Raw genomic sequence first — 15,249 nt, 5'->3', positions numbered from 1 at the left:
GGGCAGCCGAACCCTCTCTCACCATATTGTCCAGTTTTCCACATTTCTGTTACTGATTAAATTATTATTCTGTTCTCATTCTACAACTTTAAAATGTTAGTCATATGCTTGTGTACAGGATTGGAATGTGTAAACTTCAATAATATGACAAGTGGCGCCACCTTGCACGAGCCACCGGCATGCCAAGACTACTTGTAACATGCTAAGGAAAGTCACCTTCTGCCAAAGAGACTATAATTCCTAGAGTGCCCAAAATATGACAACAAAAGACATTTTATGCCTAGGCCATTATAATGCTTCGACTGTCTTAATAAGCGAAAGAAATCCACCTTACATCATGGCCACCATATTGCATGAAGAGCCCCTATTTACAGAATGAGGGCATCCTATGTAAGAGCCACTGTAAGGCCTAGAATGGCAATACTACACCATGGAAATTGCTGCATCAACTAACGTACATAAACACACACACACATATATGTATAAACTGACGTTTGCGCCTGCGCGCGCACACACAAGAACGCATCAACACAATCCTTAGTTCCCACCCTGTCAAAAATATACCCACCCAGACAGTGCCATTAATTCACCGTTCACCTGTCCATTTTCAGCGGACGCTGGTAAAGTATTGTTGTGAATGTATCTAGGACCCTAATTAGATATTCCCGATTTATGCCCTTGTGTGGTTATAATAAATCATATCCTTATAAAGGCATAAGAATCATATCCATATTAAGTCATAGCCAATGCAGTCCAAATACAGCAAGGCTACTCCCATAGACTCCTAGAAAGTACAACGCGTTCTTAAACAAACCAAGCCTCTAGCAGCCCGGGAATTTCCCCTGCTTCTGTTTTGATTTGTCCTAGAACTCCTGAAAGAACTGCCAGTTCTTAGTGACGTTTTATGTCCAAGCTTACGTCAAACTCGGCACCTTCCAGGTATAAATATACCAGCATCTGCCTTAAGCAACACACAGTGGTTTGGAGCAGATCGGCTATCTATTTGCCCAACGCCCAGCTGATGCGAGTGCCGAAGGAAACCGACCCTCCCTGCTGACGCACAGAGAGACGCTGTCTTTTCTCTTGCCGAGAAATCCAGCTCCAGTGTTTCCCTGACACCCTTGCGGGTTTCTGGGAGATCGAGTCCTGAGTGAGAGATAACAGACCTCCTTCATTCTATACCTAAGGTACGGAGCGGATTAGACCCATAGAGAATTCGTGACTCAGATTCTTGGCAAAAAACTGTAACTCATCTTCTCCTTCCCACGTACTAGGCCAGAGGTCTTCAATCTATGGGGCGCGACCCCCAGGGGGGCCGCAGAGTCATCAGAAGGGGGTCGCGCATTCACCAGCCTCACGTCTGCCTCGACTCCAAAACGTTTCCTCTTCGTTTTGGATTAGAAATACTTGCATCTCAGGAGGCTTTCTGATTGGAGGACTAGGTAAAATAAGCCAATCATAATGTGGCTACGTAATCAAAACCTGTCCTCCAATCAGAGACTGCAGCAGGCATACCAGAAAATGCCCGCAAACTTTGTCCACAAAGATGGACCAGAACCTTTGCAATGCAGCCTGTACTTCGAGGGAGTTCTGCAATATTCCACGCAGTCACTGCTGCCTTCTTTGGCATCCCTGCTTTCACCTCGTGCTTTGTGGCTCGTTGCTGCCTCTTCCTTGTTACTTCCGCTGATTTCCATGGCAACCCAAAGCTTCCCAGTTCAATCCTGCCTCTTCTCCGCTGCAGACATACACTGAAACTATCTCGCGCACACACACACACACACGCACACAGATCCTTATTTGTTTCCCTGATTGAGCCATGAGGGGATTTGGGCAAAGGCTCCGGTTAATTTTTATTTTCTGTGTTCTGTCAGTTTTCTTATTCTTTCCTGCATGTGTGTCTATTTATTTATGCTGCCTGAACTCCGTGGTCGATGTCATTTATTGCTCCAGAGAAACACCATGGAAGAGAGAATGTTTGTCTTTAAACACGGCACGTCCGTGTGGGGATTGATGCTGCTGACAATGGACATTCACTGTGAAATGCTCGAAAAGTTGTTAACTAAGTAAAATGATGCTATACATATATATTTTTTACTTTTCAACTAAGCTTATAGAGACTAACTTGTTAGTAAGTTAAGTGCAGTGAATGGACTACTGAAGATGACAAAGTTGATGTCTGAAACATCATTGATTTTACGTTTGCTTAAATATCACTGCAGAGAAAAATTCAGGCAGCATGGTTAAATGAAAGTGTCAATGCTCATGTTATTTGTCTGAATGGAGACTGTATTTTTTCAATAATTGACAAAGCCAAATATTTTCACAGTATCAAAATATTACATGGTAAAGCCTATACAATTCCAATATTATTAAACACATTTGGTTGTGCAGTCTTTGCTCAAATAAGCAGCACCACAATGGAGCGGTGTGGGTTTTGATGGTACTATTATGTTGCCCACTAAATTGTCTTAATTTGGAGCAGATTAGGATAAACCACATTTGCTTACTGAATCTCCCTACTAGCTTCCTCACAGTACATTTTACAAGCACTCAAATGTATTACTTTTTTAATTGAGTTATGCAGGTCAAATATCTAGGTCTCACATGTGGCCTTGAAGCTGAAATATACTTCAATATAAACTCCAGGGTTGGGGCAAAGGCTCCAGTTCATTTTTATGACTTTCAAATGTTTATTTTCAGTGTGCTTTCCGTTTTCATTCTTGTTGCAGCCGTTTAATCTGATACTGGTTGCCACCATTTCCAAAGAAAAGTGCTGGCCATTTGTTCATGTGTAGAACTCTGCAAAGGCTTGGGCATGGTATTTCAAATTGAGCTATTTTAACATTGAGTGTATTTTGATACCTTTCACAGCCTCTCTTCTGACCCTCACCCTGCGAAGGCCTTTCCAAGACGAAGGCTCAGTTGAGCCAGTCTGACCATGCAACATGTTGTCCTGCACCAAGTGCATGGGCACACGTGTTCACAATTCCAGACACTAAGCCTCCCACTGTACTGAATGTGTGGCCTGAAAAGAAGGGCACTTCTAGGGGCACTGACGTGAAAGAGGTCATAGGTCACCTGCTAGGGACAATAGATGTACCGTGAGCATAGGTTGTCTGCTTCAAGATGACCTTTGAGTATAGCTCAAGCACACAAATCACAAGGGCATACCCCATGGCCGTACTTGTACCGCGTGAATATAATTATAGCCTAGGTGACTGGACCCTCCGGCAGCCAGCCTCTTAGCATTTTCTCATGGCCTTCAGAATTTATTGTTCACTTGGCCAAGATGGTTACCAAAAACTGAAACAAATAACAAAACCCAAAAGACCACGGCCCACAGTCACCCACTAACCTTTGGTTTTGCTAAACACTGTTTAATTCTATTTCACCACCGTAAAATGATTTGCCGTGGGAATTTAGGGCGCTTTTGGTTGTCGATGATGGTGAGTACCAAGTTCTTGATATTTTGGTCAGAAGGGGGTCCTTATGCCTAAAGTTTTTTGACAGGGGGGTCTCGGCATCAAAAAGTTTGAAGACCTCTGTACTAGGCTTAGGTTAGGTACACTGGGGTAGGCGTATCTTAGAAACACCAGTTGAGTATGTTTAGTCATTATTTTATCATTGTATGCATTTTATCCATTTTAAGTATCATATGGCTTAGAAACCACATAAATGCTTTTACAGTATTATTTCATAATACTCCTTTTACTGTACGCACTTTACTTTATGACAAGTATTGCAATTGTGGCAATTCATTTCTCTTGCATGAGAAAGAAGACTGCTCAATAAATAACCCTTTTATTGAAAACGCCCGTCTCTCTATTTCTCTGCATTTCTGGTGAAACGAAGCATGCACGATTGACTGAGTAAAATAGCTATCAATTGTTTCCGCGACTCTAGAGATATATTCCTTATTGCAGGGGGAACAAAGTTGTCATGTGATATGGTTGTCAGAAGCTAATCCCTTCTTGTCTATTCAGGAAAGCTAAATGCCTTCCGGTTTATTTGAGAAAGTTTCTAGTGACCTCTGAGCTAGCTGGCACAAACAATTAAGTCTAACATATTCAATAGAGACCTAGTCGACCGTAGTCCTACGTCTAAGCTATTGTTTATGTTATTCCAATGCGCAGAGCCTATTGGGAATATAGGAACTACACTGCAGCATGTGGGGCTGCACCAAGCTGCCATCCTGAAGGAACAGTGCTATCTTCCCTTCCGCCTATCACATTCGCACACAGGTAGTGCCATTGACAGTACAAGCCTGCAGCCTGCGATACATTGGCATATAGCCATTCAGCCAAATGTTGACTGGCCAATACATTACAGGCCTCTGTTCTCAGAAGCAGCTCGTTAGTGTTTCTTGCCCTGAACTGTGCCCTGAGGGCAGCCGTGGGCATGACGGACACTGGAAGGCCAAAATTACTATTTTGACGCAAGTCCTAGAATATTTGGGGAAATCGCAACTTTCCCCAAAAAATTCCAGGGGACTTAAATATTTATTATTCCAATAATCCTGGGATATTTTGAGGAAAGTTATGAATTTTCCCAAGTATTTATAGGCATGGTTGAAAAGTGTTCATTTTGAATGGCAGAAAGTGCTGAGGGTAAAATAAAAATAGGAATACTTCAGTTTCACGGATGTGTGTGAGCACAGGGCTTGCAGTGACTGTAGTATATATGTACACATGCTGAGGCCAAGAGGCAGAAGATTGTAGAAGAGTGGGAAGAGAAAGGGTGACATAAAAGAGCCATGCACTGCAGCTGATACCTGGGACCCTGCGGGCATCGTGAGAAGGTTCACTGTATGAGCACCAGTATCCCCAATTGTGATTTTGATAGAGCAACAATGCTTTTGACAAAAAAGCGATAAAGCTATGGAATAACACTGAAAAGTAAGTAATTAACCAAATAAATGCCTTGGAATGCAATGATATGGAATCGGCTAGTGTTTCCTCTCTACCTTTAAACTTTCCCTTATATAAACCAAATAATATAGCCTTATAGCCTGCTGCCGAGGGTTATACCGATTGATAAAGGGCCTGCACACAAGTTACAGGTCTGAGCCACAGGTGAGGGCCTATATGGAGGGAGAGGACTTTTAACAACCAGCATAGTCCAAGGCAGAAGGGGTATAAGGCTATTAGAACATTCCACCCACTGAGGGTAAAATGTTTGTAATAAAAAAGGGAGCAACAGAAAGACAAACATTGGAGCGTTGGAGCAGAGGCCTATACCAGCTATTATTAGCCCCGAGCCTCTCCATTATATTCAAAGGAGATCCTAACATTCTAACGTCATAACTGATGCTAAATGGGCATAATTAGGTAGATTCACATGCTTAATTTATTTCTGATCCTTTTTCTGTCTTGAATTATCATTATCCTCTCCCTTCTTTCCTCACCTGGTGAAAGGAGCCGTTTAGCCATTCATAATCTCGATTTTGTGAGGGGAGAGTTTTCCTTCTTAACAAGCCTCGAAAACACCACTCGCAATTGCAAGGGAGATTTTATCAGGTCGAGCTATTTTTAGAATTTACTCATCCCTGCTGGTAACTTGAGCTGAAAGGAACAGGTGTTCTTTTCTTTCAGAAAGTGAATGAGCAATAAAGAGGCCTTTAAATCTGCTTTCCGTTTGGACACATTTGCAGTTTGTTCAAGGACAGAGGTCAACTTTCAGTTTGTTTTTATGAATTGATGCTCATCTGTTCCTGGAAAAAGGTGTTTAATTTTCTTTCTCTTGGTATAGGTAGTGCTTTTTGTCAAGTGAGTTACCTGACAATATTTGTGGAAAAAGGCTGTAAAAGGTCAGGTTTTTTTTCTAACCACATTTAAACAGCTTGTAAATGAATAGTACAAGTATATATCAGGAATTATGAAACTATTCTTTTGTAATTCAGAAGTGTGATGCAAACAATGATTAACATAGGAGCATAACAAATCAGCAGACTTTACTTGGTGATGTGCAAATGACAAATATTTGCAGAAACTCGATTTCCAGACATTGTGCACTATATAGTTTTATAACAACATGTCAGAGGGGAATTCTGTGGCTATTTGAATGTAAAGTCTGCTGATTGCAAATGACAGTGTGCTGCTACTTTATGCTTTAGTTATGTATTTAATAAAAGTGACAGTTTTTAAACCTGATTTAAGAAACATTCCTGCCCACACGCTGATGACAATACGGTTAATGAACTGAGGCAAGTCAGAGGTCATGTGTATCCTATATGTGGCAAGATCTGTATTATATATGGAGCAAAGGTTTATCCAATTAAATCAAATAAAATAGTTTTTTGTACAGCAGACATGCCGAACTTGCGTATTTGAAGGTGCTCTTATGTGTGAGCAAGAAGAAAACGTTGTCTCAGTGAATTAAAATACTTGACCAGGATCACATAATTTTAAACCAGTTTATGGGTCACGAGCATTATAATTAGGTCGAGTATATTATTTAAGTCACTAGACCTGCAGGTCTAGTAACAATTTTAGGATTTTTTGAGGCCTGCTGATAATATACATTTCTTGTACTTTAGAGAAGGTATCATTACTAAAATGCTTAATAATAAATCTTTGCAGACATGATCAGCATTTGCAGAAAAATTATGGCGATAGGCAGGACACAGTGGCAGCCACCCCTCAGCTACCACAGGATGGTGAGAACAAGAACAGATGAAGAGTATGGCACTTTGGGTCTGCACCTGAAGAAACTGCAGCTGGGTGGTGAGTAGAAGTATGGATAGAAAGGGCCCGCTGCAGTGCACGCTAAGAGCGGAGCCGTGCTGTAATGTCGATAAAGGTGACTCTGAAGAGTCAGCCCTGCCTTGGACATACCTAGAAAACCTGGCCATCTAACAGAGTGAACTATAGTGCTGAATGATATCTGCTGAAGAGAAATGCAAATGCTACTTACCAGTATGCATCTGTTCTTGGCATGTAGGGCTGCTGACATTCATATCTGTGCATAGTCCGCCACCTAGTGTTGGGTCCGGATGATTGCACATTGTTGTCCTGGAAGAGTCTTCGAAGTATCACGAGATAGGTGGCTCCTCCCCTGGACTACAGTGCGCATGGGCATCGCCTCCATCCCCAGATTGTTTTTAGCCATTGGCAGAGATGGAGTGAAGAAAGTGAGTGATGACCATGCTATGAGCATATGTGTGTATATGAATAAATACTGCAGCTGCTACAGGCGCCGGGGAGGAGGGTGGGCGATATGAATGTCAGCAGCCCTACATGCCAAGAACAGATGCATACTGGTAAGTAGCATTTGCAGTTCGAGGCATGTGGGCTGCTGAATTCATATCTGTGCATAGAATACATAGCAGTCCCTTCATTAACGGCGGCCGCCCGTGCCAGCTGCAGCAGTCTGAAAAAGCGTTTTTAGAACAGCCTGACCAACAGCTGCCTGCTGTTTGGAATGCACGTCTACACAGTAGTGCTTAGTGAAAGTATGTGTGGTAGACCATGTGGCTGCTCTACAGATGTCTTCTAAGGGAATGTTACCTAAGAAAGCCATAGAGGCCCCCAACTTCCTAGTGGAGTGGGCCCTCGGTGGGATAGTGAGAGTGCGCTTAGCTTTAGCGTAACAGATCTGAATGCACTTTACTATCCATCTAGCAATCCCCGCTTTGGAGATTGCATTTCCCTTGTGTTGTGTGGCAAAAGCAACAAAAAGTTGCTTGGTTTTGCGGAAATCTTTTGTCCTGTCCACATAGTACATCAAGGCCCTTTTCACATCAAGAGTGTGGAGCATACGCTCCGCCAGCGTCTCTGGGTTTTGGAAAAACACCAGCAATTCAATTGTTTGGTTTATGTGGAACTGTGAGACCACTTTGGGTAAGAATTTAGGGTTAGTGCGGAGCACCACCCTGTTAGCATGTACCTGGAAGAAAGGTTCTTGGATGGTGAGCGCCTGCAGCTCGCTAACCCTCCGTAGCGATGTAATTGCTACTAAGAACGCAACCTTCCAAGTTAAAAACTGGAGCTCACAGGAGTGCAGTGGCTCAAAGGGAGGACCCATCAGTCTTGTAAGAACCACATTGAGGTTCCATTCTGGAGCTGGTGGAGTCCTTGGTGGAATGACCCTTTTGAGTCCTTCCAGAAAAGCCTTGATAGCAGGGACCTTAAAGAGTGACTGGTGCTGCCTATTCTGGAGGTATGCTGCCATAGCAGACAGGTGAATGCGGATGGAAGAGTACGCTAGATTACATTGATACAGGTGAAAGAGGTAGCATATGATGTTTTGAATGGAAGCATCTAGCGGGTCAATGCTGTGGTCCACACAGTAGATGACAAACCTCTTCCATTTAGCCGCATAACAAGCTCTAGTAGTGGGCTTCCTTGCCTCCCGAATGATGTCCATGCAATCGGGAGGAAGATTGAGGTAGCCAAACTCTAGGACTTCAGGAGCCAGATCGCCAGGTTGAGCTGTTGCGGATCTGGGTGCTGAATGTCGCCATGGCTCTGCGTCAGAAGGCTGGGAGTGAGATGAAGCCTTTCATGCGGTACCACGGACAGTTCTAGAAACGTGGTGTACCATGGTTGGCGAGCCCACGTTGGAGGAACTAGGATGAGAGTCATCGAGTGCTGCCTGAGCTTGCGTGCCACCAGCGGTATCAGAGGAGCTGGGGGAAAAGCGTACGCAAATCTGCCTGACCAGTTCATCCACATCGCATTGCCCTGTGATTGGGGGTGTGGGAATCTGGCGGCGAAGCTTTGGCATTTTGCGTTCTCCTTTGTGGCGAACAGGTCTATCTCTGGATGACCCCACTTTTGGAAGTACGGTTGGAGTACTGATGGATGTATCTCCCACTCGTGCATCTGATGGCTGTGCCTGCTGAGCAGATCTGCCATTTGATTGTCCTTGCCCGGGAGATGCTCTGCCATGAGGAAGATGTTCCTCTGAATGGCCCACTTCCACATGCTCTGAGCCAGATGAGACAGCTGTGGAGAGTGTGTACCTCCCTGCTTCTGGATGTAGTACATGGCCGTCATGTTGTCCGTCCGGATCAACACGACCTTGTTGCACAGATGTACTTTGAACGCCTTTAAGGCCATGAAGATTGCCATCAGTTCCAACACATTGATGTGCATCTTCCTTTGCTGAAGTGTCCATAGTCCCTGCACAGTGTAGTGGAGTACATGCGCTCCCCATCCCTGGAGAGAGGCGTCCGTCGTCAGGATGATCTGTGGGACAGGCTCTTGGAATGGTCGGCCCTTGCAAAGGTTTTGTGGATTCCACCAATGCAGAGAGTTGTACGCCCGACCGCTCACCAACACTAGGTCTGTCAGTTGCCCATGAGCCTGAGTCCACTGACGTGCTAGGCACTCCTGAAGCGGACGCATATGTAGTCTCGCGTGCGGGACAATGGAGATGCAGGAGGCCATCATGCCTATCAACTGCATGAACACCTTCGCTGGAAGCGAGTGCTGGGGTCTGAATCGTTGGATCAGCGCCTGGATACTGGCGATTCTCACTGAATTCGGCTGCGCAGTGGCTGCCAGAGTGTCGATTGTCGCGCCCAGATACTGTCGCACGTGGGCGGGCTGGAGATGGGACTTTGGGTAGTTCAGAGAGAATCCCAGATCGTGCAGGAGGTGAATGGTGCGTGACACGTGGTCTACGCACTGCTGTTCCGTCTTTGCTTGAATGAGCCAGTCGTCCAGGTATGGAAAGACGTGGAGGCGACGGAGATGCGCCGCCACAGTCGCTAGGCATTTCGTGAATACTCTTGGTGCCGTGGTGACCCCGAACGGCAGGACTCTGAACTGGTAATGCTGGTCTAAGATCGTAAATCAGAGATACTTTCGGTGGGAAGGATGCAGGGGAATATGAAAATAGGCGTCCTTCAGATCCAGCGTAGCTAGAAAGTCCCCCTGCTGAAGCAGGGGAAGCACCTGCTGCAATGTGAGCATATGGAAGTGCTCCGAGTTGATGTACCAGTTCAGGGGCCTGAGGTCCAGGATCGGTCTGAGTGATCCGTCCTTTTTGGGGATCAAAAAATACAGGGAGTAAACCCCTGTTCCCCGCTCTTGCAATGGAACGAGCTCTATCGCCCCTTTTTGCAGCATGACCAGAACTTCTTGCTGCAACAAGGTCAAGTGCTCGCCGGACATAGCACGGCTTCTTGGCGGTATGTCCGGTGGAATGGACGTAAGTTCTAGACAGTACCCGTACTGGATAAGAGACCTCACCCACCTGTCCGTGGTGATGGACCTCCACGCCGGCAGGAACTGCTGGAGTCTCCCCCCGACAGGTGTTGTGTGATCGGGGGGCAGTGACAAGACGTCACTGCTTGTTGGTGGTGGTGGACCTGGAGCCATTGTTTCCACGTCCCCTGCCTTTGATATTATTGCCTCTGTAGCCACCCCTGCCCTTGTTGTTGTTATACGAGGTCTGGGTGTTACCCTTGTAGTATTGTGTGGACTGGGATGCCTGTCCCCTAGAGGTGCCTCTTGAATTGGAGCGGCGAAAGGAACCACCCCGAAACTGCTGACTTTGTAAAGCTCCCATAGATTTGGCAGTTTCGGTATCTTTTTTCATCTTTCCTAGGGAGGCATCCACCTCAGTGCCAAACAGATGGTCAGGATTCACTATTTGACTCAATATCGTGGTTTGGATGTCGGGTTTGAACCCCGAGATTCGAAGCCAGGCATGGCGTCTAAGTAACACACTTGTATTGATAGCCCTGGAGGCAGTGTCTGCCACATCCAGGGCACATTTGATGGATGCATTTGTAATGAGTTTACCCTCCTGAATGAGCATCTCCCCCGCCTCCTTGTATTGGTCAGGCAAGTGTTGCAGAATGGCCTCTAATGTGTCATAATGGGCCCTATCATAACGTGCAAGCAGGGCTTGGGTGTTAGAGATCCTCCAGATGTTAGCTGCCTGTGCAGCAATGCGTTTGCCTGATGCCTCAAAGACTTTGGACTCTTTGTCTGGGGGAGGAGCGTCACCAGTAGTCTGCGAATTCGCCCTCTTCCGAGCGTTGGAAACCACCAGGGAGTCCAATGGCAAGTGTCCCTTAATATACGTGGGATCTGTGGGCGCCGCTTTATATTTCCTGTCGATGCGAGGGTTGACCACCCGCGCCCGGGTGGGCTCCTTGAAAACCTCCTGTGCATTTTTCAGCACCCCTTTAAGCATCGGTAGTGTCTTGACTTGCTTTTCGGCTACCGAGAAGGTATCGAATAAGAAGTCCGCATCCACGGGGTCCGAGTGCAGTTCGACGTCATGGTTCGCTGCAGCTCTCTCTATTAAGGCATTGAAGGCCGCCGAGTCCTCTGTCGGGGACGTCTTGGCGGCGAAAAGTTGAGTGTCCTGACCCGACTGCGGGTCTTCTGCGTCGCCTCCTGCGGCCCAGGGCACATGCTCCTCTTCCGGATCCGAGTACGCAGGATAGGTGTACTCGGCATCTTCCTCGTCCGCATCAGGCGCGGGGGAATGCGTCGGCGAGTGTTCCAAGGCCTGTGGGGACACAGGTTCCATCAGAGCCGAAGAGTCCGCAGAGTACTTCTTGTTTTTGAGCGGAATCTTAAAAGGTTCCAAGGCCGGCTCCGACGTAATCTTTCGTTTGAGGAGCGACAATTTTCCGGTGTTGGCGTCGATGATCACCTCACGACGTTCCTCCACCGCAAGCGGTTGGAGCCGAAGCTTCGACACCACCAAGGCAGCTTTCGGCGTCAATACCTCCTTTGCGTGCCCGCCCTGTTTCGGCGCGAAAGCCTTCGGCGCCGACTTGGGTGGAAGGGTAAAACGAATGGGCGTCTGCTCTTTAGTAGGCTTAGGCGTCAGCGTAGGCGCTACGGTGTCCTGAGCAGGAACCTCAGTGGACTTCCGGATCCGCTGTAAGGAGTCCCCCAATTTTTTCGTAAAGGCTGCCGAGGGCTGAACCGGCTCGAGCGACCCCTCATCCTCGAGAGCCTGATCACCGGTAGACTTCTTCTTCGGCCCCGACGGCCCATGTCTAGTCGCGTCGTCGGCCTGACGTTTCCTCGGAACAGTCTTCGGGTCCATGACCCCCTTCGGCGCCGACGCAGCCGCGTCGGGGGCTTTCGCCTTTGGCGCCGACCCAGAGGGCTTAGGGTCGGCCATTTTGGCGTGGCTCTTCAAGTCGGCCATTTTGGTTTTTTTGGAAGTTGACGCCTCCAGAACCTTCTTCACCAGCGCCACTTTCAGTTTCGGTTTCGCATCCGAGGGTGCGTGACCCGTTGGCTTCACTTTCGTTTTCTTCAACATAAGTGATGGCTTAGAAATGTCCGTGACCGGGCCCGTAGGCGGGGACGTAGGACTCATAGTTAGATCTTGGGTAAGGCCCGAAGGCGATCCCTCGACCTGGGCCGCATGAAGGGGAACAACCCCTGAGTCTGTATGGAGATGCTCCTCCTCCGAGCTATCTCCCATCGTGGCACAAGCCTGGTCGTCGTCCCCTACCTCGTCGGAGACTTCGTTAAAGTCCTCCTCACCCGCGTCGTAGGTCTCCTCCTCGGACGCGGGCCCAGAGTCCGACCCTCGCACGTCGTCTTCTCCCTCGACAGATTCCTGGAAAATGTCATCTGGTGGGGGTGCCGAAGCAGACAACTGAGCCTGGAGCCGATTGGCCCGGCGGATCTTTAAAGTCTTCTTGCTTCGGAACTTTGAACACGCCATACAGGTGTCCTCGCGGTGATCCGGTGACAAGCAGGTATTGCACACAGGGTGCACGTCGAGGTGCGAATATTTAGAGTGACACAGCGGACACTTTTTGAACGGGGTCCGCTCCATAGCAAAGGGTGTAGTGTAGGCCCGTCCGCGTCGAAAGCACGTGGAAGGGCAGTAAGAGATCGGAGCTGAGAGTCAGATAGAAAAACTGTACGCAACTATACCGACGCCCAGCCTAAAGACCTTTTGGTCTCGAGTAAAAAGTAGAACAAACTATCGGTTCCGACAGAGGAACCGAAACACATCCGAACCCAATGGCGGAAAAAAACAATCTGGAGATGGAGGCGATGCCCATGCGCACTGTAGTCCAGGGGAGGAGCCACCTATCTCGTGATACTTCGAAGACTCTTCCAGGACAACAATGTGCAATCATCCGGACCCAACACTAGGTGGCGGACTATGCACAGATATGAATTCAGCAGCCCACATGCCTCGAACTGATTGTGCCAACACTGTCACTGAAAGATGAGAATACTGAGGTGTGTTGTGAAGCACATGCTTAGCACTGCCAACTATGGAGTTTATCAAACATGCTTTATGGTCATACATGGCTTCGTAAGCGGAAAGGCTAATCGACTTTGACCTTTGGATAAACTGGCTATGTCCCGTCACATCACTCCAGACAGCACTACTGTACTCACTATTATGTTGCAAAGTCCCATTGTTGTGGTAGGAGTGCAGCATAATCTTTTTAAAGGGCCACTATAGTTGGAGCACTATATAGAGCTCAACGTTCACGCCATGAAGACATTCGACAATGCCATGCTCTGAAAGATGTAATCATTTCAAAGTGTCAGAAGAAATCAAGATACACATCAGACTCGCACACTGCAATTTTATTGCTCCTTCACCCTCCATGGATTTGTCCACGCAGCTGCCATCTTTTATACGCTATATTTGATTAGCTCCTTATCACAGATTACTTGAATCTGAAATCTGTTGACTGATAGTTTTTAGGGCAGATGCAGGTCATTCTGCAGCATAAAAAGTTAATTAGAAAATGTCCCAAGTTAGAAACCATGTAGAATCTCCCAGCTAACCGCTTGGATGCTGAATAAAAAACCGCCATGATTTGCCAGGAGTGAGGGTGTGACTGAGCTCTGCGGAAGCCCCTCATCGCCTGAATGATACCAGAACCTGGCACCCACCTCTGGCACCACCAGAGCATTCTTTTGATTTCGGTGCAGTATGATTCTTATAAGATCCTTCCTTGCTGGTCCCCCGAAAGCTCCTGAGGAGGCCTTGTCTGGACAGTAGACTAATAGTCAATATTCCGCATTGCGGCGATAGTGCTGGCTAATCTCCTGGGCAGTCCTTTGGCCGTCGGCCTGAACTCTTCCGCTTTGGTCTTCAGCAGGGTCAATATTTGTTGCAGAGTCCGCGACGCCTGAAGACCCAGAGCGTCCATCACATTCATCAAGTAATCTAACAAAGTGGAGAAAAAAAATTACATTCTAAAGGCACTTTTTTTCTTCTTAGCACATTTTACTCTGCAGAGATTGAAATGAATATGATTTGTAAGCAGTTTCAGGCAGCAATGGTGCTGCATGTCAAGAGCAAGACACGGTACAGGAAATGCAGGTTTTTGTAGATTGGTATTGTTGTACATTGTGTCCCAGTTGCAGTGTCATGCAGATTGGGAAAGCAGTACATCAGGAGAGGTGTGTCCCTATGGTGAACAGCAGGATCATGCAGGCCGGGCCTGAGTGGTTCCAGGTGGTACATGAGCTTGTATGCTGTAGACCACAACACAGATACTTTAGCACAGATGTGTCGGAGGGCCAGTAGAGTCTGATGCAGTTTAGCAACTGTACTTTTGCTGAGCATTGTATACTTATAACCCTCAACACTGGACTAGCGGGGGTGTTGAATGTGAGCATTGCATGTACAAAGTTGTATTTCACTACTAAAGGTGGAATCGAAAGGGAAAGAGTGTTGCAGGTCAGAATGGAGGAGCATTCATGGAGTTGTGTGCTGGTTTCCAGGCTCAAAGAGCAAGAATTACTCCATGGCAGGACTGTGGTGCATCAGGACAGCTGAAGGTTGACATAAGACTCCCTCTACTATGAGGTGCAAACGTCTGGATCTGATAGCCAGGTTATCGCTGGGGGGACTAGAGCTGAAAAAACATGATGTAATCTACCAAAGGTGGTGGAAAGAAGTAAAGGGTAGATAGAGAGGAGCACAGAAAGCTCATTTGATGATAGGACAGGAATTAAACTTCAGTGGAAGGAAATTTGAAATTGATTGTTGTTGTATACAGTAATCATAAAAGAAACTTTTTAAAAGAGATCTGTCTCAATTACCTATATCAGTGGCCAGCTGTTTGGTTGCATGTGGCGTAAGCTCAGGGATATGCAAGATGACTTCACAGTATGTCTGCATGGTGGCTCGTGCAATGGACCCCAGCCAGTAGTCTGCCATGTTGTCCAGTTCGGGGAGCTCGTCACCTGAAGAATTGAGAAAAAACATTTCATTCTGGGTTAGAACTTCGACAACCCAAACTTTATGCACCATTGAGCAACACTCAGCACAGAGAACCAG

General features: G+C 46.8%; 1 protein-coding gene across 2 annotated transcripts in view; it reads right to left on the bottom strand.

Moving 5' to 3' along the window:
• Positions 1-13,525: 13,525 nt before the first annotated feature.
• The window catches only part of COG7 (component of oligomeric golgi complex 7), a 199,680-nt gene continuing 197,956 nt past the window's right edge, over positions 13,526-15,249 (bottom strand). For both annotated transcript variants that reach the window (XM_086940442.1, XM_086940443.1), the window contains exons 17-18: positions 15,012-15,155; positions 13,526-14,130 (exon numbers count right to left, since the gene is read on the bottom strand). In XM_086940442.1, coding sequence (XP_086796568.1) covers positions 13,964-14,130; positions 15,012-15,155 — 311 coding nt within the window. In that variant the 3' untranslated portion in view covers positions 13,526-13,963. The remainder of the gene's footprint in view (positions 14,131-15,011; positions 15,156-15,249) is intronic.

Source organism: Lissotriton vulgaris, chromosome 10 (genome assembly GCF_964263255.1).
Source record: "Lissotriton vulgaris chromosome 10, aLisVul1.2, whole genome shotgun sequence".
NCBI classification, from domain to species: Eukaryota; Metazoa; Chordata; class Amphibia; order Caudata; family Salamandridae; genus Lissotriton; species Lissotriton vulgaris.
This window is presented reverse-complemented; position numbering and strand designations above follow the sequence as displayed.